At 43.1% G+C, this 24,887-nt stretch overlaps 1 protein-coding gene across 6 annotated transcripts in view; it reads right to left on the bottom strand.

The window, feature by feature from the left end:
* Nucleotides 1-24,887, bottom strand: part of SLC36A4 (solute carrier family 36 member 4) — a 232,796-nt gene that overhangs the window by 131,379 nt on the left and 76,530 nt on the right. For all 6 annotated transcript variants that reach the window (XM_074984046.1, XM_074984052.1, XM_074984083.1 and 3 more), the window contains exon 9: nucleotides 15,054-15,223. In XM_074984046.1, coding sequence (XP_074840147.1) covers nucleotides 15,054-15,223 — 170 coding nt within the window. The remainder of the gene's footprint in view (nucleotides 1-15,053; nucleotides 15,224-24,887) is intronic.

Raw genomic sequence — 24,887 nt, forward strand, 5'->3', positions numbered from 1 at the left:
CCGGGGGCCCAGGATTTCCCTGAGCTCCCTGTAAAAGGGGCAAACGGCAGGGGCTGCCCCAGATGGGCTGGCCATGTCCCAGGCCCAGGCGTAACCCTGCCGCAGCTCCTTTACCTTACTCCTGACATGGTCAGGAGTGCAGACAGGGTGACCCTAGGCAGCCAGGCCCTCGGCCAGCAGAGCGAACGCATCTGCGTTCCGCCGCTTGCTCCCCATTACCTGGAGCACCTCCACCTCTCCCCAGAGCCCCAGCAGGTCCCGGATCTCGGCCTCCGACCAGGAGGGGCCCTGCTGCCTCTTCCCCAGCTGGCTGGCTGGCTGGGAGCCTTGGGTCCCCTTGGGGGGGGTGCCCTGTGGGCGCTTGGGGGGCTGGCTGGATGCCATGGGTGCTGGGTGGTGGGTTGGGGCTCATGAGCACATGCAGGCTGGGCACATGCGTGTGCTGCTGCCTGCACGCGCTCTCAGCTTCCTGCACAAGAACACAGGGGGCGGGGAGCTTTAAGGGGCTGCTGCATGCGGCAACCATAGAGCTCAGGGGCTGGACAGAGCATCTCTCAACCCCTCAGCTGATGGCCGCCATGGAGGACCCCACTATTTCGATGTTGCGGGACATTGATTGTCTACACTTGCCCTACTTCTACGTTCAACGTCGAAGTAGGGCACTATTCCCATCTCCTGATGAGGATAGCGACTTTGACGTCTTGCCGCCTTACGTCGATTTCAACTTCGAAATAGCGCTTGGCACATATAGACGCGGCAGGCGCTATTTCGAAGTTGGACCGGCTACTTTGAAATAGCCGGCTAGTGTAGATGCGGCTAATGAGAATAAGACTTGAAAAAAGAATAAGCAAATACACAAACCTCCTCCGTTACTAAATAAAATAAAATAAGCAGAATTATGATAAGTTTGCATTAGATTCTCTTCTATCAAATTCTACCTTTTATGAAAATCAAAATGGACAAAAGCATGAAGGTCATGATAACTAAAAAAAACAAGTTACTCATCTGTGAAGCAGCTGAGATTCTTTGAGACGGTTTTGTCTGTGAGTGCTCCACTTTGGATATCTGCACACCCCTGTAATGCTAGTCAGAGACTAGTAATATCAGTGCCCCATTTGGCTGCACATGTGCAGTAGCCAAATCACACTGCTCTAAGTGGCTATCCCACACGCACATTCAACCATCCCCTACTTCATTCTCTGCCATAGAGTGTTGAGGAGAAACTATGAAGTAGAGGGCAGGAAGAGGGTAGTGGAGCATCCACAGGTACAAACATCTCAAAGAATCTCCATCAGTGCACAGGTGAATAACTTTCTCTTCTTCTTTGAGGAGTGTCCCTGTAGCTGCTCCACTTTAGGAATTTATAAAGCAGTGTCCCTCATTGGAGGGGAAGGGCCTTGGAATTGCTTTATGGAAGGTAGATAACTTCAATTGACCACAGCGAGCATCAGCAACTGTTTCTCCTATGCACAGTGTCTGGTAAAGGTGTGGGACAATGCCCAAGTAGCTGTTTTACAAATGTCAATGTCTTTCTCCAGGGTGCACCCATTGATGTAGCTATACCCCTGCTAGAGTGAGCAAGAAAACCAGAAGGAGGTTCCAGGCCATGTTATTGGTAGCAGTCAGATACATTTAGAAATCCATGTTGAGAGGAGTTGTTTGCTCTCCAGGACAAACCATTTTCATTATGTTGTGGCAATGAAAACCATGAAGGATTTTCTGAATGTCCTTGTTCTCCCTGTGTTAAGCATGAGTGCCTTAGGAACACCCAGCGTGTGAAGGGATACCTCCTTGTTGTCAGCATGCAGCTTACAGAAGGATACAGATAAGTGGGTGTAGGGTGCGAGAAGACATTGTAACGGTTGAGAGTGAAGTCCGACCCCTCTGTGAATCCTCAGGAGAATCTAAACAGATCAGTCTGTGCAAGGTGAAAAGCTGCAAAATAACTAACCCTGCCATGGGAACTACTGCAGAACAAGGTGCGCTTGCCAAGACTTCAAGGCTACGGTGGCAGTAGGCCACAAGAGATAGTGATAAGGAATTCATAGGCAATTTTAGGCAATATTACGTTAATGAGTTGAGCTTTATCAGCTAGTGTTAGGAGGCCTGTTACAGAGCCTCTCCCCAAGCGAAGCTCCGACGCGTCAGGTTTTCCCCCACTGGTGACTGCGGCGTCTCCGGGGCTCCCATCGCGGGTGTCACGCGCTTTCAATAAACCAAATATAGCACTCGCATTCTGGGTGCAGCCTCGTTTCTGGGGAACCTGAGCCTGGCTGGTTACAGTGGATGTGATTGTTTAGATGGAAGGATGAAGCCATTTTGGGTATGAATTTAAGGGGTGGGTGAAGGGTTATCATCATCATCATCAACAAACATGGGCTCAGCACCCATTGGTGTTTGATGTCTCCCTCACTATTTCCTTCCATCTTTCCCTGTCCAGTGTAGAGTGGCTTAGTTTCTGTAGACTAGTTCCGCACCAATCTACTATATCATCTACGCATTCTCTGTGGGGTCTGCCTCTCCTATTTGTACCATCCATTATGCCAAATACCAGGGTCTTGATTTTTCATTAGTCAATCATTGAAGGGTCACCTTATCCTTAAAGCATGTGGTATAAGGCCGGTTTACCATCACGGTACCTAGCATTCCCACCCTCCTTGTTGACACTATTGCTAGGAACACAGCTTTCCTGGACAAGTGTAAGATGTTCTGTTCCAGTAATGCAGAGTAGTTCGTAATGTGAAACTGAAGGGTTGCCAAACAGGTCAAGGCATATCCAATCTTTATCAGAATGAAATGTCTCCTTTGATCAATGGCTTTGACCACTAATGAAATTGAGGTGGGTGAACAGAAACTCGGCTCCCTTCTCTGGCACTTATTACTTCTTGTCTTAGTGTTTACAAGAAGGTGGGACTGTAGGTTGTGTCTGTCAAACCATTTTTGCTTCATGCTGACAACATTGATGAGTGGCGCAATGTTGGCAGAAGGAAAGGCGTGGAGAAAAATCAGTCAGCTCATGTTGCCTCTCCAGCAACTCTTCTAAGACAATATCAAGGCAGTCAGCTACACATTTGCACAGCTCTTGGAAAGAACTAAAGTCATCCTCATGATTGTGTCATTAGGGCCGTGTCTACACATGCACGCTACTTCGAAGTAGCGGCGCCAACTTCGAAATAGCACCCGTCACGGCTACACGTATTGGGCGCTATTTCGAAGTTGAAATCGACGTTAGGCGGCGAGACGTCGAAGTCGCTAACCCCATGAGGGGATGGGAACAGCGCCCTACTTCGAAGTTGAACGTCGAAGTAGGGCATGTGTAGACGATCCGCGTCCCGCAACATCGAAATAGCTGGGTCTGCCATGGCGGCCATCAGCTGAGGGGTTGAGAGACGCTCTGTCTCCAGCCCCTGCGGGGCTCTATGGGCATCGTGTGCAGCAGCCCTTAGCCTAGGGCTTCTGGCTGCTGCTGCTGCAGCTGGGGATCCATGCTGCATGCACAGGGTCTGCAACCAGTTGTCGGCTCTGTGGATCTTGTGTTGTTTAGTGCAACTGTGTCTGGGAGGGGCCCTCTAAGGGAGCGGCTTACTGTTGAGTCCGCCCTGTGACCCTGTCTGCAGCTGTTCCTGGCACCCTCATTTCGATGTGTGCTACTTTGGCGTGTAGACGTTCCCTCGCAGCACCTATTTCAATGTGGTGCTGCCCAACGTCGAAGTTGAACGTCGACGTTGCCAGCCCTGGAGGACATGTAGATGTTATTCATCGAAATAGACTATTTCGATGTCACTACTTCGAAATAAGCTATTTCGATGTAGTATGCACATGTAGACGTAGCCTAGGAGATGAAGAAATATGGGTAGGAGGGATGGTAACACTGCTTGCTGGGCTCTCAATCCCTTCTGCTTTCTCCTTAAGGACTTCTGGAGAGACTGAGGTGGAAAGTGAAGGTGATCTGGCTGATCTCCATGTCCTGCACATGTCCTGGGTCTGCAAAATGCATTGGGGTTAGAGCTAAAACACGTAAATAAACATTGGATTTTACCAGAGGTAGCCTGCTGGTACTTGTCTGGGAATCTGCTTCTTTTTCAGTGCATGACAATCTTCAGATAGTAATAAACATTAATAGGATGGATATTAACTATATGCCTGGATCTGTTACAAATTTTGACTTCTGTGCTGGTTACATTTTGAGAAACACACAGCACCAGAAAACAATTATCTTCATTTTCAAGTTTTTGCTTTTCACTGCTTTATTTTTGTTCTCGTGTTTGGGAAATATTTTGAAGTTAACGGGAGCATCTTTGAAAATTAGTCCACCTGCTCATTTAATTGCTGATACTAAGCCAATGTGGAGACATTATGTAAAAATGAAGTACTATTGTGTGAACCAAATAGCTTTCACAATGTTATACATCTAACTTTTCCATTTGTTACTTTTTCACTAGTAGTAATAGTAGTAGTAGTAGCAGCATACTTCAGTCTATGTAGACTATGGATCACGCCTTTCGTAGTTCCATTTGGAATCATCATTTGCAGCATCAACTGTGACCGTGAAGGCCCACACGAGACTGACAGTCCTTGCTGCATCTGTTGCATGTGAAATGGGTGTCTGGCAGGTCCTTACTGTGCTTTCTGTGGGCTCGCTTCTCCTTTGCTAGCTGTCTGATCCTCATTTCACCCTTCTGAAGGCCCTTGTGTAGTTCCTGCCTCCATCTGCTGCGATCGTCTGCCAGCTCCTCCCAGCTGTCTGGCTCGATGTCTACCTCCCTGAGGTCTCTCTTGCAAACATCTTTGTAGCGCAACTGGTTGTGTCCGGGAGGTCTTTTGCCAGAGGCCAGCTCAGCATACAGGATGTCTTTTGGGATCCTTCCATCATTCATCCTGTGGACGTGGCCAAGACAGCGGAGCCGCCACTGCCTGAGGAGGGTGTGCATGGTTGGGATTCCAGCTTGCTCAAGGACGGCGGTGTTGGACACTCTGTCCTTCCATGATATTCCAAGGATGCGCCTGAGGTAGCGCAAGTAGAAGACATTCAGCCTCTTTTCCTGGCAGGCATACGGGGTCCAAGACTCACTGCTGTAAAGGAGCGTGCTGAGGATGCAGGCTCTGTAGACTTGCATTTTGGTGTGGGTGTACAACTTGACGTTATTCCACACTCTCTCACTGAGTCTGGACAGAGTTGTGGCTGCTTTTCCGATCCTCCTATTTAGCTCAGACTTCAATGACAGGGTGTCAGTGATGGTGGACCCGAGGAAAACGAACTCATGGACGACCTCTAACGTATAGTTGTCAAAGATGATTGATGGAGGTCCAGCAACGTCCTGAGCAATTGTCTTCTTTAGGCTGTTGGAAAGCCCGAAGTCCTCGCATGCGTTGGAGAACCAATCCAGCAGTTTCTGAAGCTGGTCTTCTGTGTGTGACACTACAGCGTCATCTGCGAACAGCATATCTCTGATGAGGACTTCCCGCACATTAGATTTAGCTTCCAGCCTTGCAAGATTAAACAGTTTCCCATCAGATTTTGTGTGCAAAAAGATGCCCTCTGTTGAAGATCCAAAGGTGTGCTTCAGGAGGAGTGCAAAGAAGATCCCGAACACTGTCGGAGCAAGGATGCATCCTTGTTTGACGCCACTCCTGATGCTGAAAACATCCGATAATGTGCCGTCATATTGGATAGTTCCTCTCATGTCTTCGTGGAAAGACTGGATCATCTTGAGTAACCGTGGGGGACAGTCTATCTTGTGGAGCAGTTTGAACAGTCCATTCCTGCTGACCAAGTCGAAGGCCTTGGTCAGGTCGATGAAGGCAATATAGAGTGGCTTCCTCTGCTCCCTGCATTTCTCCTGAAGCTGCCTCAGAGAGAAGACCAGAAGACCATGTCAACGGTAGAGTCACTGCCTTTTGCACATAAAACTACACTACTCTACCATTACCCTTTAATCCAGAAAAAATTAGAACACTGCTCTGATATCATGCCATAGTATTGAAACAGGCCTTCAAAAACTCACTCTAAGGCACTTGACTCTCCTTGGGAATACTAAAGATAAATTATTATGCATAAAAACTGAAATGCCAGATCACAAGTTATTGCATTTTTATTAATAATGAGTTAGTGGCTGTCTTTTTTCACTGTGATATCACTCATTGTCTGCTTTTCAAAGTCCTTCAACTGCAGATGACAGGTTTGTTATTAATTGGAAAGAAAAATACATAGTTTACAAAATTGCTATATTTGTTAGAAGGATGGATCCAACCATACTAGCTGGGCTTTCAAAGAGAAACTCTCACAAGATTTTTTAAGTTGACAGATCCCATTCCTCAGATGTCACTGGAGGAAACAAAACAAACTTAACGGAGAAAGACAATTAATATTTTTCACATAAATATACTTTAGTTGATATCTCCACTAAAAGTGGTGCTGAATTGCATTAAAATATTATACTTTCAGCTGAAATACAGAACAGGTTGTTAAATAGATTAAAAACTGGCTAACACTCAGATCTCAAAAAGTAGTTACCAGTGAAGAACCATAACTGAATGTGTCCCTACTGGGGTGCATGGACAGGTATTGTTCTATCTTACCCTTCTAAATTGTTGGGTACTCTGTAGTCACTGCTGAGCCTCACTTCTATTCTACTGCTAGTGAAACCACCAGAGCAGATAACTGCGTTTTCATTAGCTCCCCTGTGTCAACCTTCTTCTAGGCCCAAATATAAGATTGGCGACAAGGGTCTTCAATCTCATGAGTCTTCAGGGCTCTCCCTATCTCACTACCAAGAAGAATAAAAGCTAGTAGTAGTAGTAGTAGTAATAATATGACATGGCCCCTTTTCGCCCAGAGAGATGGTGGTTAGCAGCAGTGGCGAGGATCTATGAGCAACGTTTGAGTCTGCAGCTTCTCTCATGGCTTATCCGTCCAATATTGGATTTGCACTGTCGATTGCAATACCCACATGTCAGTCTATTTCCACATTCTTGACTCTGAGAGCTTTTCCTTCTAAGACAAAGTTCTGTTGCGTGGCTTGCACATATGCTATTAAAGGATGACTTGCCCTGTTGTAGCAATCATCGCCAGGTATTTTGAACTTATGATGGAGATTCGCAGAATTTTGGATCGATTTTGAATTTTTTCATGGCGTTTTTGCATGTATCCTTGAATCTTACCTTTGGTCGTCCTCTTGTTCTCAACTCACATGACAGTTCACCGAAGAGGATTTCTTTGGGAAGACATTCGTCACCCATTCTTCTCACATGACCAAGCCATCGCAGTCTTCTGCTTTTGAGGATCGCTATGAGGCTGGGTATGCCAGATCTTGACAGAACATCTGCATTTGAAACTTTATTTTGCTAGTTGATATTCATAATTCTGTAGAGGCAGTGAAGATAGAAGCTGCTCAATTTTTAATCTTGATTTGAGTAGGTGGTCCATGCCTCAGAACCACATAGCAGGATACTCAATACACATACCTGGTAAATTAGTATCTTTGTTTTCACTGTCATGCACGTTTTGTAAGTCTGACAAAAAAAGTAGCTGCCTTCCCAATTCTGATGTTCAGTTTTTCATCCATGGATAGGTTTGTGGTGACAGTAGATCCCAGGTGACAGAATTGTTGAACAACATTTAATGGGTTGTTATCCAGAATGACACTGGGATACTGAGGTACACCTTGAGTGAATACTACATTTTTCTTCATGCTTATGTCAAGGGAAAACAACTTGCAGGCTCTGGACAGAGAATACATCAGTGACTGTAGCATGCCTTCATTATGAGCAATGAGAGCTGCATCATCTGCGAAGAGGATTTCCCTAATGAGCACTTTCTTGACCTTAATTTTGGCCTTGAGTTGTACAGAGAGCCATCTAATCTTGTATGGAGAAATACATCACTGAGTGAATTTTGAAATTGCAATTTAGCAGAACTGAGAAAAATATGCCGAAGAGGGTAGGGGGAAGAACACACCCTTGATTGACTACACTGTTCATTGCAAATGGTTCCAATGTAGATCCATCATATTGCACTGTTGCTTTCATGTTTTTATGAAAGGATGTTATGAGCTTGAGCAGGGTCGGTAGGCAGCCAATCTTGGTTAATACTCTGTATAGTCCTGATCTACCAGCTGTGTCAAACTCCTTTGTTAAGTCCACAAATGCCATGAATAATGTTTTTTCTTGCTCTCTGCATTTTTCCTGTAGTTGTCCAAGAGAAAAAATCATGTCCATTGTTGACCTGCCAGCCCTGAAGCCACATTGTGTTTCTGGATAGACTCGATCTGCTAGTTTTGGCAGGCAACTGAGAATGACACAGGCAACTGCTTTTCCTATGATGCTCAGCAACAAGAGGCCTCTGTAGTTGCTGCAGTCACCCTTGTGTCCTTTGTTTTTATAGACAGTGATGCTGTTTGCATCCTTCCTGTCGTGTGGGACATCTCCTGCTCTCCAACATTTTAGGAGTAAATCACAGAGGAAGGTGAAGAGCACAGCCTTGTTTGCCTTCAGGACTTCAGCTGGGATTCTGCTGTTTCCTGGTGCTTTTCCACTGGACAGAGCACCAAGAGCTTTAGAAATTTTATCCCCCCTAGGCTCTGAGTCTAGCTCACACATTTCTGGAAGAGTTGGGATGAGGTTGTCAAGCTCAGGTTGCATTGTACTCTTGTGGAAATAAAGATTTGAGTAGTGTTCCACCCATCTGGACATCTGAAGCTTTTTGTCTGTGATCACCTGTCCATTTAAATGCTTCAGTGGGGCAACTTTGGTAGTGTTTGATCTGAGTGGTTTCTTCAATTCATCATACGCAGTTTTCAGGTCTCCCAAATCAGATGCCTTTTGAATATTAGAACATAGATTGGCCCCAATACTTGTTCGCACACCGCCTGGATTCTCTCTGAAGAACAGACTTTTCATGCCAAACTTGATCTCTTGTGTTTTGAGATGGGTTCTTTATGTTATTCAGATGTGTGCTTTGTGTTTTTCTTCAAGAAGAAGCCTAAGAAAGGCAGCATTTTCATTGATCCAGACTTTGTTGGAGAATTTACGTGTTCCAAAAGCAGATTTGACACATTTGTACACTGCATCTCTCAGCATGCACCATGTTTCATCAATGGTTTGTTGGTCTGGTTTATGTTCCACTTTGCGAGTGAGATCATCTGCGAAGACAGAGCATTTCAGTGCATCTCTGAGACAGAGGGTATTGATCTTTGGCTTATTGTATTCTTTTGTCATATAGAGTTTCTTTGGGATGATTTTCATTCTGCTGATGATCAAGGAGTGATCTGTATCATAATCTGTGCTATGGTATGTGCGTGTAAATTTGATGGCATTGAAAGGTTTCCTACATACCAGTACAAGGTCAAGTTGATGCCAGTGACCAAGTCTGGGGTGGCACCATAACCCTTTGTGACACTCTTTCAAGTTAAAGAAAGTATTAGTGATGCAGAGCTGATTCTGAGAGCTGAATTCAAGAAGACTTTGACCATTTTAGTTCATTTTCCCAATACCGTGATGACGAAGGCAGATGGGCCGAGACTGATGGTCACGTCCAACTCTTGCATTGACGTCGCCAAGGATGTACAATTGTTCACCAGTTGGAAAGGAGTCAATAACTTTCTGAAGATTAAAATAAAAGCGATCCTTGTCTTTGGTGCACGGTGCCAACAGGGGTGCACAAGCACTGATGATGTTGACATACCCTGATTTGGTACAGAGCTTCAAGGACATAATACTTTCTGGTTCAACTGTGGGCATACGGACAGATTTCAGCAGATTGTTCCGAACAGCAAATCCAACCTCATAGAGGGGGTGTTCCTCTGAACTCAAGCCCTTACAGAAGAAAGTGTTGTTGGTTTCTTTCACTGACCCAGCATCTGCCAGCCTGGTTTCCTAGAAAGCAGCAATGTCAATATTCCATTTGTGTAGCTGTTGATCTCTGACTGATGTTGTGCATATTGAGTCCATGTTCCTAAGGTCATGGGCAGATTCAAGCCCTGCACACATGGTCCGTACATTCCAGCTACCGAGCCAGAGGCAAGTTGATTTATTATTTTGTTTTATGGCAGGTACATCATTTACACCTACTTTTCAATTTTTGGTCTATCGACATACACTCAATGAGGAAGGCAGATGTGGCGGGTCAGCACCTTATTGACCGGGGGCTGCCCAGCTTGATATGGGCAGTAGCTGATCAGTGGAACACGACTCCTCCCACTGATGAAAGTGACCCGTGGCATCCTCCTCTTCTCCAGTTGATGAGGGCTTATAACCCCTAACTGCCACTTCCTGTGTTGTTTCCATGCTCTCAAAATAGTAATAATAACAAAAAATTTTAAAAAGAAGAAAAGTGCACCTAAAAGTAGCAGTCTGCTACCTTGTGTTTTTATTACAAAGGCAGCACTGGCCATTCAGCAAGAGAGGGAGAGTATGCAAATAAAAATAAAACAAAATGAGGTGGTAGGTGTAATTGTCACTGAGCTGCTAAAGACAGGGCAGAGAGAAGGAAAGCAGCCATCTTGCCCTCGTGTACTTCAGGAAAAAAAAAAAGACTACCTGCATCCTGCACTGACAGTCTACACAGCCAGATAAAGGACCCCAAATACAGCCAAAGGAAGGATTCTGTAGTCTGCAGTGTGAAAATCAGCAGAAGAAAATAAAAGCTTTTTTTAAGAGTCTGAGAGAAAATCTGCAAGACCAAGCAGAAAATAAAAAAGTTTCAATGTGAAAGAGATGTTGTTCAGAAAGGGCGAAGCTGAGCAGATGATAAATGAAATAACTTTTGTGGGCAATGTGAGCGAATTTAACAAACATCATGAATCATGGTGGTGTACCTCAGAATATTCTGAGCAATTTGTACACTGTAATTCCATTTGAGCTGGCCAATGAGTTTCAATCTTACTGACCTTGATGGTTCCAAGGAAATACAGATTGCTGAGTGACCTATTGGCTCCAACTATGTCCAGAAATGTGACATAAGCCACAATTACAGCACCAAAGGAAGAACATTTCTCTGCTACCCCACTGGTAACAGTTAAACTATATCAGTTCCATCAGCGACATTACAGAATGAAGATTCGATCTTACAGTTTGTTGCTATACTAAGGAAATTGTCAGATTGTCAATAAAGACCAACTTTAAATAATGACCCACAGGCCAAATTTGCCTCTGGATTATTCAATAACCAGATCTGAAAGAAGTTATTCAATCAGCGCATACATTCAAGAAGACTGTTGAGGTAGTTGTTACCACGGACACCACAAAGGTGGATTCTCTGGAATTTAGTGTGATCTGAAAAGTTCATTTCCTGATGCAATGAGACAGAGGATAGTGGGAATGTAAAAAATGTATATGTGGTCACTGTGCACAAACTGCACATATACTGAGGACTACTAAGCACACCAGTTCATTTGCCAGAAGAATCAGAAGAATGCACAGCTCAACAACCAGAGACAGAGATGTCCATCCACGAAGAAAGCTATGAAACTGAAGCTAAAAAGCAGTTTAGGATGTGGAAAAAGAATACATTCATAACAGCGCTGCGTGTGTTAACAGATGCTGGAGTCAGAGACGGCATCTAGGTCATACTCTGGATTGAGGGAACGCCTACAAGAATATACTTTGATCTTGGAGCTGCAACCTTACTGATTTCTGCATCTGCTTATCACATGACTTTGTCAGAAGTTCTTTGGAAAGAAACCTCCATGATTTTGATTAAATTTGGCAGGGAAAAGTTGGTCCCAAAAGGAATACTCCAGGTGAAAGTTTAAGTAGATGGACAACAAGTCATTTGATCTTTGTATATGATTGAAGGAACATATCAACAAATGTTCCCTCTAATCTTTTCCATCTAGGCTTGCTTACCTAGAATTTGTGGGTATGCCCGTTGAACCACCACAGCACTGTGACTGGATGGAGAAGGAGCACATGGCTCTTAATCAATGATGTTTTGTGGAATTGGCATGCACCTCACTTTACATGAATGTCACTTTAGTAATAACGAAGGGGAAAAAAACAACGCAAATAGAGACCACAGGAATCTGGCAACCCTGCACATAGGCAATGGTTTAAAACAAAAAATGTCTCACAAGCCACACACAGAACCCCGATGTCTCTGATGAAGGAGCCTGGAATTTCAGCAAGAAGCCGCCCAAACCCAAGAGGGATCCCTCTGGGAAGCAAGCCACTCAGAAAAATGGACTAAAAGGAACAGACCTCAAACTGAACAGACTGGGAGAAAGCACCCCAGGGCACCAAATTCTGACTCCCTGCTAGGAAGAACCCATCCCCTGCTCAGGGTGCACAGGACCCTGGGCTGGGACCTGGTGGAGAGGGAGTTCCCAGATCCCCCTCCCACCCCCAGCTTTAAACATTGAAGCTATTCAACCAAGAAGGTGGCTGAAAGCCAGGCTCCAAAGCCACTAGGCCACCAGTTCTCCAAGCTATCTATCATAAGGTCCAAATGTTATGTCTGTCTCACATGTTTTCCCACTGTGCTTTTGGCTTTCCCAGGAAGGACACAACTAGCTCCTCTCCACAGTGCTACAGTGTCTGGGCAAGAAATATATAGGAATCATCAATCCCTGCTGAGGAAAATGTGGGAGATGGTTCACAAGTAGCTCCACACTAAACTTGCCCTGTGGGGAGGGCATCATCTGAGAACCTTCTAGTGAATGGAGGAGCACTATTACACTGGTGCCAAAGCCTGAGGGAACACCACATTTTTATACAGATTTCAGAATGTCCAGTGCCTTATCACAATCTGATACCTGTGGAAGATCTCTGTGTGGCTCAAAAGCTTGTCTCTCTCACCAACAGAAGTCAGCTCAATAAAAGATAACACCTCACTTATCTTGTCTCTGTAATTATTTCATTAATTTTTAAGGTCAGAAGGGAAAATCAGAACAACTAGTATGAACTAATGTAGATCACAGGCCATTATATTTTACCCAGTTGCCCCAGATGGAGCTGAATAACCAATTGCCATCCTTCAAACCCCTTTGCCCTTCACCTACAAAAATAAAAAACTTGACAGTATTTAAGCTGGTAGCATGCTGAGGCCATTGCCTACGATGCTGACCAATAACGTCTCATTGTTCCCTTGTATTCCCCCATCTATCATCCATCTGTTACTCTTGTTGTGCAGTGAGATGATCAATTCTTGACTGGGGGCAGGGGCTACACAAAAGGATTTGGTTTGTGGTCAAGTGCCACATTCTTCTATCAATGGAGGTGGTGTGGGGTCTGGGACAGAGGTTGAGTGCAGAAAGAAGCTCAGAGTGGGGGACTGAAGTGCAAAAGGGGTCTGGGAGGGGTCTGGAAAGTAGTTTGGATGAAGGAGGGGTGTGTGACCTGGGGCAGAGTATTGGGGTGCGGGAGGCAGTGCAGGGTCCAGGATGGGGAATGGGTGCAGGAGAGGATTCTGACCTGGAGGAGGGGTATAGGAGGAAGTACAGGGGGTTGGATTGTGACCTGGGGCGGGGGATTGATGTGCAGGGTCAGAGTGGATGTATGGGTGCAGGAGTGGAGATGCAGAGGGTTTGAGTTATGTGGAGTAGGAAGGCATAGAATTTGGGGAAGGAAAGGGCTGGGATGACAGAGGCAAGCTCTGGCCAAAAGGTGCTTACCTAGGCAGTTCCCTGCCAGCAGCCAGCAGGTCCCTCAGGCAATCCCCCTGCCTACCCTGCCCCTGAAAGCCACTCAGAGAGGCCAGCTGCAGAATCCATGTGCCTCTGAGTGCTGTGAGCCAGGGTAGGGTGTGTGGTACTTCACACTCTGCCTGCCCTGAAAACAGACACCTCCTGTTGGCCACTTTCCAGCCAACGGGAGTCGCAAGATGGGCTGGGAGTGGGGCAGTGCACAAAGCCTCTCTCCCCACACCTTGCAGCAGCACTCAAGGAAACACACACCCCACAGCTGGCCACTCCGAATGGCATGTCGGTGTGGGGCAAGCAGGGAGACTGTCCTAGGCTCCTGCTGGACCATGGACCGGACCCAGTGGCTTGGCAGGCTGAATCTAGCCTGATGAGCTGTATTTTGCCGGCACGCAGGCTAGAGATACCACAAATTCAGAGGGAGATCCTATAATCCCTACACTACTAAATTCTATACACACAATCTCTTTAAATGTAAATACAACCCTGACTAAAATTCAGCTTGGAAAAGTGCAAGATAACACATCTGAGGAAAAACAAACTAGGTTACAGATACTCCATGACACGGAGAAAACTGGGAACAAATACTGCTGACAGATACTTAAATGTATGAGCAGGAAGACAGAGCCTATCAGATTGGAGCCATATAATGAACCCATATAATTACTGGGGTTATCAAACTATTCTCATGATGTAAGGTAATTCTACTGAACATTTAGCTTTTTACTTTCAGGTGCAATTTGACACACACACACACAAGTTCTGGATAAAATGTGTATCCCTACATGGAAACCTATGTGTCTTTAAAAAGTTAGGACCATAGATGAAAATAAAAGAGGCAGAAGTAGAATTTTTAAATACCTTAATTTGTCATCCATGTAGACAGTGCTTAAGTAATTTAGCATCAATAAGGATGCATTTGAACTGAAATGGTTCTTTTAAATCATCTCTGCATTACAAAAAGAGCATGGAACAGGCACCTCTATGAAAAACATTTGCACAAGCTAAACAGGTGCATATACACGTAATTTAATTTTCAAAGACCTGTAACTCTGAATACAAAGATACCTGTCGACACACATCAACAGGAGTTCTAGAGAAGCTAGACCAGACTTTTAATTTTGCAGATCATCTTGTTTTGAAAATTTAGCCCTGTAAAAAGAAATCTCAATTTCTGCATAAACTAACATCTTAAAAATTATGCTTTGCAATCACAGCTCATTCTTGTCAATCCTACTACTGCCTTCCTCCTACTGTATTCACCTTTAAATGTTACCCATTTGAGATCCAGATATAAAATACCACAAAGTTCTTGTATATGGGATGTGACACACACTCACACCACCAATTGACAGAGACAACATTTAATCTTTGAAACTCCTTTGGAGTAAGATTTTTAAATCATATATTTCTACCTACCATACATCTTGTGGCAGATTTAAGGTTATGCTGCCTTTGATTTCATCCCCAAAACGCAAATATCCTAGAGTGGCTAGAGTGATATATAGGATCATAACAATTCCCATGCCAATATTCAGTGCTTGTGGGAAACGTTGGGTTTCGTTCATTCTATTCTCCAATGGGAGCACCTGAAGAGAGAGAGACAGAACATAACAAGAACACCGAATCAATGATTTTCAAATGTGACCACACTTTCTCTCTTCTGCCTAAGACTTGTGGACCCTAAAACTATTTCTTAAGCTGTCAGGTTTTTACAAGTAGTACTATTAAAGGATCACATAGCATTTCACATATTTGTTATTTTATATGCACACAACGGAAAAGTAGCTATCTCTAGAAGAATGCAACAGCTGTTTAAAAGCACAAAGCAAAATGTCTCTACAGTTTCGAGCAAGTGTATCCAGATGAAAATTCAAGAGTGAACTGCAGCAGTCAAAGTGGAAGTTATTCATGCTAGAAAGTGATCAGGACATTACAGGTAATTCACCTAATCTCATTATGACCCATTTGTTTATTCCTAAATAAATCATCATTGCTGAAACCAAACTACCTAGTAAATCACCTTTCTAAGAAAGCAGGAAATAAATTCTTACAATAAAGACAAATGATGCTCTCATTTTAAAAGGAAAATCCAAGTGGCCTATACACTCTAATTTAAAATCACATTTATGACACATAAAAGTGAAGACATCCCTACACACAAATATTTTTGCTACATCTTGCAGAACAGCTATAAAAATTTATCAGAGTAAAGCTGCAAAACTCAGCAGAATGAAACCCCTTTGGGCAATGGAGTTTCAGGAGATTCCTGAGGCTTCTAATGTTTTGCAACACTTACTGAATAACATCATTTCCGATATCCATGAGATGATACTGGCAAAAGTCAGAGAAGTAGACACCTCATTCATCTTCAAAATAAAGATGCAACAAAAGTTACAGAAGGATGACAAAAGTCACAGACGTTATGGGTCAGAGACTTATGTGGTGTAAACTGGCAAAACTAAATACTATAGTTATTTACACCAGCTGAGCAACCATCCTACACAATGTGTTTGATTGGAACCAACAGGCAGAAGGTTAATTTAATTTAGAGATATGTTGTTGCAGGTTCACATCACAAAGATCAGCACAACAGGGATTTGTAAGAGGGTGTATACCATCCCTGTCTTTTGATGTCTCAGACTCCGTCTAGTAAGAGACGGACAAGTTTATGTGATGTATTTGCATTCCCTTCACCAAAGATGAACACAAGCTCATGCAGCATATGATTTGCTGTGCTTCTCTACTTTTAAACTTTTCCCACCGGCCTCCCTTCCTTGAGATTTCTGAACACATTTGGCTCAGCTCAGCTAGGTCTTCTCTCCCCATATTCCTCCCAGTGTTTTTCTTATACCCCTCAGCTGATGGGCTAATTGGTTACTAGCCGTCCCAGACTGACTAGCTAATTATCTGCACATCCCCAATCTTCCTTCTCCTAGGGAACTGATCTGTGCCTAAGTGATCAGGGTGCTGCATCATTTGTTAGCCCTCACAGGACTATACTGAGAGTAAATGTATTCACAGCACAAAACCACTTATTGAAGGCGTGGGAACAAACCATCCCAGTGCAGAGTAAGAAAAGCAAATATGGTAGGCAACCAGCTTGGTTTAACAGGGAAATCCTTGGTGAGCTCAAACCCCAAAGGAATGAGGGGACGGACTGCACCCTCAGCAAATTTGCAGATGACACTAAGCTAGGGGGAGAGGTAGATACACTGGAGGGTAGGGACAGGGGATAAATTGGAGGATTGGGCCAAAAGAAATTTGATGAGGCTCAAAAAAAACAAGTGCACAGAACTGCTCTTGGGAAGGAAAAATCCCAAGCACTGTTACAGGCTGGGACCAACTGGCTAAGTAGCAGTGCAGCAGAAAAGGATCTGGGGATTATGGTGTATGAGAGGCTGGATATGAGTCTACAGTGTGACCCTGTAGCCAAGGAGGCTAACGGCATATTGGGGTGCATTAGGAGACGCATTTCCAGTAGATCTAGATTTTATTCTCTATTCGGCACTGGTGAGGCCTCCTCTGGAGTACTGTGTCCAGTTCTGGGCCCCCCAGTATAGAAAGGACGTGGATGCACTAGAGTAGGTTCAGTGGATTACAACAAAATGATCAGGGGGCTGGAGCACACGGCATATGAGTAGATGCTGAGGGACTTGACTTTATTTAATTCGCAGAAGAATGAGAGGTGATTTGAACTTCATGAAGGGGAGCACTAAAGTCAATGGAGATGATTCAGTTAGGGTTGATCCTACTTTAAGCAGGGGGCTGGACTAGATGACTTCCTAAGATCCCTTCCAGCCCTAGGATTCTATGATTGACTTGATTGTACCCCCTAGAGAACTAAGTGGTGACCCAAAAAGTGCCCAATAGTCATTGGTTGTGGACCAGAGTCTAACTGCATTTTCCCCTATACTTCATATAGTTGAAAACACCAAAAAAACTAACACAGACTCTGATGAGGCTTAGAAACGTCACATCAGCATGGAAAAAGTTACAGACAGTTTAGTTAGCCCTGCCTCCTTATACTGCAGCCAATAATAGCCTTGGGGGAAAAAGAAAAGCAGAGAACCTGGCTCACTTCAGGGCTGACTGTCGAAGAGACAAGGAGCTAGCTGCCTCTTTGCCTGATGGGAGGGTCATTAGGAGTCTGACACCTGGGACAGCCAATGGGAAAGAAGCTCTGTGCCCTGACAAAGGGAGTCTGCTGAGGAGACTGAGGAGCACCCAGCAGCTGAGTGAATGGGATAAATGTAGCAGAAAGATTTTATGCAGTTAGGTCCCACCAAATGTGTAAGTGCCTGCCAGAAGCTGAGGTCAGAACAGGAAGCTGCTCCAGGTCCAGAAGCAAGCACTACGGGAGCCCAGCCCTACGAATTGATAAAGAACATGCCCCAAACTTAAAGGACAATAATAGGAGGTAATCCAGTGCACTGAACTTAGACTCTCTGCCTAGAGATCCCCATTTGGAGGTTGTATGTACAGGGCAATGGAGTGAGACCCAGCAGAGAGGGAGGACATAGGTCCCCCTATCACACCACCTTCAGGAAGGAGGTACCTTAACCAGGAGGAAGAGGGGTTGGAAGTCGTGAGCTAACTACTAGGCTACCTAGCCTTCCAAGCACACCATTAAACGGACTTAATGCTAAGCTGCAAGGCATTACCCAATCTGAATTTAAAATCTCCACATATAATTTGAATCAAGCAGAGTCCAGATAATCAGATAAGGAACAATTTAGTTCCTATAACCACTAAAAACTAAGCTTGCATTAGCTAATTTAAAAACAGATTTTTAAACATTAATGGTTAATCTGTCACATTTTATGTCCTTCTTCTTCAGAAACTTGCACTGAAGTATCATGGTAAGAATGTGGTAACTGTCTCTCCCTTCTCTTTTTTTAAATATTTGTTTCAATTCAGAGCCGGACTTGACAGGTGCTTTCTTTCTGTTTCAGATATAAATTGCTCACCAATTTTCCCAAATACAAATAAAACAAAATAACAGAGAGACATTGATAAATATATTATAGCAAATGTTTCCCCTTCTCACAAAAGACATCTACGGTCAACTGCTCCTATTAAGAAATAAGTCTCTTATAGTGAGGCAAAAAGTAATAGAATAGAGTATGATATGAGAGCTAGCACTGAATTTTAAGTGCACAGCTATCCTTTCTCTTACTGAGCTATAGAGACAGAGGAGCAGATCCTCAAACAGTGTAAACCAGTATTGACCACATCTGGCCCAAAGTCTATTTATATCCCTGGGATTTCCTTCAGGGACCATCTTCAGCATACCTCATTCAAAAGAAGCACCATGCCACTTTAATGTCTATGCGCGTCTTTGCCTCACTTCTGCTTAACTGCAAGGACAAATGGAAAGATAAGCCAAGATGCATACACTGAAAAACTGGGGATAAAGAGCCACCTTTTATTTGAGAATTGTCCCTGGGAAAACATTTTCAGTGTTAACAGTCACAAACTGGGTATATTTTCTCTTTGCTCTGTTATATGCTAATTTTCATTAATCTCATTATAGCACAGTTACATGGGGCTAGGCTGTTCTGTCACTGGATATGTTATCATAAGTTCTTGATCAATACTACTGTTTTCTGGAACACTGAGGCATTTCTTGGCACTTCTTTTAAGGTAGGAGATAGGATACTAAACTAACATACAACACATTTAACTTACAAGATTAGTATTTTAAGATTTAAAATACATAATTAGAATTCAATCTGTACATAAATACATTGCTCCATCAACAGAGAAATGATTTATTAGGAAAAACAACTTCTCTTATAAATAAGAGTGCTAAAGTGCTTTAGATCCCAGGACAGGTAAGAAACTTAACTAAAACCTTGATCTTATAAATTATGCAAGTAGTACCACTTACATTTGTATATGTACTTATGTGAGTAAGGATCTGGAGGTTTGAGGTCTATCATACTAATACTGACCTGCAACAAAAATAGGATTAATTATTCTAATATAAGTGTACCATGTGCTGTGGAATAACTGCCATTTTCAGGTTATTTTGCAAATCCAAATAGCACTGTTTAAGATCATTTTTATGGGTTTTCCATTTATTTGAGAGAGACACGCAGTTAGTGCATTATCTACTGAACATTGCTATCCTGGTGAAATATATGTATCAACATTTTATGTAAAGTAATAAATTTAAACTGTTTAACATTGATGTAACATGTTCCCAAATTAGAAAGGCAGGCTCAAACCAGTTTTTCCAGACAGAAGGACACACGCCAGGGAATGGCAGTATATTAACATCAAGTGAGCTGTCACTTACGTAGCCATTCTTGAACAATGGGAAGAGCTGAATGGGAAATTCACTTTTAGTCAACTCAGGTTTACAAGAAACTGCTTGTCACCTGCATTCCAGCAGCAGGTAATCCTTAAAGAAAGGAGCATGACATAAGAATAAGAGACAGTGACCTCACATTTACTTCTCTTCCCCATCTCTGCTCATGACATTGACTCTTAGAGAGCTAAACTAAGGGGGAAGAGGCCCAGGCTGAAAGGACACCCAGACTATGAAATTTACTGCACCAGGTGGGGAGGCAAAACATTTTATTTTTAAATTCATTTAGTTTTTTTAGTTAGGTATTAGCTTGCATTTCACCCTTTTATTTTCTTCCATAATCACTCATGACTTTCATACGTCATCACTTGTAACCAATTAAAATCTGTCTTTCTGGTCTTAAAATTATTTTCTTGTTTTGTCTTAAGCAGAGTGTTTGGATTAAAATGTGTTACTCCATTTGAGGTAGCAAGGCTAGTGCATATATCATTTTCCTTGACAAAATGACAAACTTCCTTGACAGGCTTGCTTGTACTGTCCAGGAGGATACTGAGCATCGTAAGATGCCCATTTCTGGGAGAACAAGGCAGGAACTACAACTTCCTGGCTGTTGGCCTGTGTATAATTCATGAGTGATTGACCAGCATACTCGCGTATTTAGCTGGGAGAGAATTTGCAAGCCAAAAGCTGCGTGAGCCAGTGGAGAGTGGATGTTCTGACAGCATAGCGATATAAAAGGTATCCTAGACCAGAGAATTAAGGAGCCCAGCTCTTCAACAGACCAGACTGTACCCTGGGGAATGACACAATTGGTATGTTTAAACAGTAAACAGAAAAAATGTGTGTTTTGCCAAGTAGACACCGAGGGGTGAGTGTCACATAAGCTGGGTTCTGTTGCCATCTCAGCTGCTAACTATTTGGCCTTGGACAAGTCACTTCATTTTTCTGTGCCACATCAGTGAAATGGGAAAAACCACCTATTTACAAACCTCAAGCATTAGATGAGGATTAATTAAGAAACCTGAGATCTTCAAAGAGAAGGTCTTACTTGCAATATTACCTTGGGAATATGGTATAGGAGCACCCTCACAAGTCCAGTAATTTGGGGCTGGAATTCAATTTAACTATAACTGGATTGAAGTTGGAGAAAGAACTAAAGCCCATCTATTTAGGTGTTGGTAATGACTTAGCAGTTTATTCATGGCAGTACGTGCATGGTGTACTTAAGGAAAACTGAATTTAATAACGGATTACCAATAATTTAGCCAGAGTCTTCAAAACACTACTGCAGAAGAAGAATACATCAGGCAAGGAATGTTGGACGTTATTATTAAAATAATACATCAACTACATAAAGGCGAGTACTGTGCTCCTACCCATTTACCAACAGTTATTGGCTTTGCAGAAGCTTGATAGCATGAGAAAAAGAGCGGTATGACAGCCCTGTCAGGTATTGCTTCTTACTGTAATTTGAAAGTGTTCAAAACACACCCATTAATTATATAGAAACTGTTGGCTTTAGAGTGCAACATGGAAGCCTGAATTTGAAGAGATATCTTCCTGAGGATTCTCCCCTTTTATTTTGCACATCTTTTCAAATGCTTTGACAAAACAGAAAGACACCAGGGCAGCAGATGTACACTGATCCAAATATGCCCCAACTGCACATTAAAATGATGTCACGCTACCTGTTATATGTCTATCTCTGACAAATACAGTCTGGTCTTTAATACACCAGAACAGAGTGTTAAACTACCAGGTTGGTGTGGGGGTTGTTTTTAGAATGGATAATGCTAAGCTACTGAAAGACTTTTTGACAATGAGTGTCTTTCATCTCAAAGCCACTGATCTAAAAAGCTCCTCTGCATCATTCTAAAAATCCAAGACAGTAACATTTTAAAGTGATAATCCACCTTTTTTCCCCCCCACTTTTAAAACCTGGAATTGATTAGCTTCTGCTAATATGATTCCAAAACTCTGTCTCTATGTATGCAAAATGCCACACTACCTTTCACTGCAAAACAGTGATACCCAAGTTGAAAAGCAGCCTTAAGAGATATCTGGAAGAAAGAGGCTACACAATGAGAGCCTTATTTTCCTACTCTGAAATTAACATTTAAAATAACATAGGATGTTCTGTTTGCTAAGCTAATCGGTATACACAGATTTGTATTTAAAGGCACAGAAAATAACATTTTATTTTGTCTAAACAAAATGAATCCTTCTTTGCAGTTTTCAGTTAAGCGATCACCTTCATTTTTTTGTGGGGAAGGAGACGTCTAAATTGAGCAATACTACAGGAACTCCTCATTCATGTGTGGTGAATATTTTCACGACCACGATGCCCATGCATAAAACTATTAAAATTCTATTCTTACTCTGTATACTGTAAAGTTCTATCTGCACTACAATGCAACCCAGTCCAGAGACCCAGCATTGGTACCGTTCCAGACATGTCCACGTGCCTTATGCCTCAGGTTTAAGTCTCATCTGCATTACTAGTTTGAGGGAGCCATGTTGTGATGCAGTCTCATTGTTACCAAAGAGGCACGATCTCCCTCTACGATGGAGGTTGAGAGAAGCATGACTGGCCTCTAGTGGGTAGAGCTGGGACACCTGCAACCACCCCACAGGAGGCAGAAAGGCAGGACTGGAACTGAAAATATAAAAGGTAAATCATCCAGCTCAGTTGGGGGAGAACTGAGGGTTCTGGATTTATAGAACCTCTGGTGCTCAGCCTGACTACAAGCCAGAGGCATTAACTGTCAGCTGATATCCTCATGAACAGCACTGCATTATAGCAAGGGGGCATGGTCTCCTGCCCTGACAGATAGGAAGAGAGCCACAACCACCTAACATTAACGAGTCATGTATTTTCACATAAGACCTTCCTTCCTTTAAGAAAAGGAGGAGAGGATTCTGAATAAGATTCTGCTGAACAAAGGTTAGTTGAATTTCCTTAGTACCAGTAAGGACAGGACATCAGAACTATTGCAAACCCAGCATTAGCCTAGGAAAAGATATGTATCAATTGGTACAGAAAGTGTCTGCAGAATGCATGCCTACTTCCAAGAAGGAAGGAAAATACAAATTTTGTGTGACTGCATGTTCTAACAGAACAAGTGCCCTAATACGAATATGCAATAATTTAAACATAAATTCTGTTTTTATTTTAACAGAATGTTAAACACAAACATACTCAATGCAGTTTACATTTGTAATCATCCAAAAAAACACGGGCTTATTCACATATAATCCTATAACTGCAAATACTGAAAATGCAAAACACATTTCCTAACAGACTTACTGACTTTATAACAAATCAAATTTTGAGCCCAAACTCTGTTTCCTTCAAACTACTAGGAAAAAAAATCAATCTTCCCTTCCTTTTTGCCATTTAAAGGCACAAAGATTGCAACATGTCCTGTGGCATTTAAAGACGTCTTGCACCATCAAATTTGCCTTACAACTTTTTCTAATGTAAAGCAAAGAAAGCAGTCCTGTAGAACATTAAAGACTATAAATATTATTTATTAGGATATGAGATTTCATGGGAAGACCCACTTCTTCAGATCTAGAGATTTACTGAGAGAAAAAGAACCAAGAAGAAAAAAACCAGAGAGAAAATGAGGAATCGGCTAAATAGGGGGGATGAAAAAAGCCCTCTGAAAAGTGTCTATTAAGTTAAGTGGGATGTCTGCCATCACTGCGAATATCTAAGTTAGGGAAATTGTCCTTGTAATGCATAAGAGAATTGAGATCTTTGCTGAGTCCATGGTGATAGATATCAAACTTGAAAATGAATTCCAATCCAGATGTCTCCCTTTGTAATCTGGTGTTAAAATCTCTTTGATGTAATACACAGATCATTAAGCCATCAAGAGTGTACTATCAAGTTTAAGTGCTCACTTACTGGTTTATGAGTATTCAGATTCCTAATGGCTGATTTGTGCCCATTCATTCTGTGGAGAAGGGATTGTCCAATTTGTCCAGTGTACATGGCAGAGGGGCATTTCTGGCACATGACAGCATATATCACATTAGTGGCTGTGCAGAACACGAGCCCCTGATCATGTGACTGATGTGGTTAGGTCCAGTGATGGTGTCTCTAGTGTAAATATGTGGACAGAGCTGGCAACAGGGTTTGTTCCAAGGAAAGGTTGCAGGGTTAATGTTTCCGTGGTATGCCATGTGGCTGCTATTGAGAATTTTCTTGAGGTTGGGTGGCTGTCTGTAGGAAAGACCAGGCCTCTCACCTAGGGCCGGTGAGAGTGAGGGAACATGTTCCAATATAGGCCGTGAATTGTCAATAATGTACTGGAGGGGTTTGAGTTGAGGGCTATAGGTAATGACAAGTGGTGTTCTGTTATTAACCCTCTTGGCCCTATCTAGGGGTAGCTGGCTTCTGGGTATTTATCTGGCCATGTCAATCTGTTTCTTTTCTTCTTTCAGTGGGTAATTAAGTTTTATGAATGCCTGGTACAGATCTTGACGTTTTTGGTCTCTGTCAGTGGGACTGAAACAGATGCAGTTGTATCTTAGGTCTTGACTATAAACGATGGATTGTGTGACGTGTCCTGGATGGAAGCTGGAGGCATGCAGGCTAGAGTAGTGGTCAGTGGGTTTCTGGTATAGAGTGATATTGATTTGTATTGTGGTGTCCAGAAAATGCTTTTCTCATGTGCAATGGTCAAGGCTGAGATTGGTGGTGGGGTGCAAGTTGTTGAAATCTCTGTGGAATTCTTCAAGGGTCTGTTTATCATGGGTCCAAATGATGAAGATACCATTGATGTAGCATAAGTAAAGGAGAAGTAACAGGGGACAGGAGCTGAAGAAACATTTCCAGTCAGCCATAAAAATGTTAGCATACTGTGGGGCCATGTGGGTGCCCCTAGTAGTGCCGCTGAACTGGAGGTATAAATTGTCCCCAAATCAGA

Source organism: Carettochelys insculpta, chromosome 1, assembly GCF_033958435.1.
Source record: "Carettochelys insculpta isolate YL-2023 chromosome 1, ASM3395843v1, whole genome shotgun sequence".
In the NCBI taxonomy this organism is placed as follows: domain Eukaryota; kingdom Metazoa; phylum Chordata; order Testudines; family Carettochelyidae; genus Carettochelys; species Carettochelys insculpta.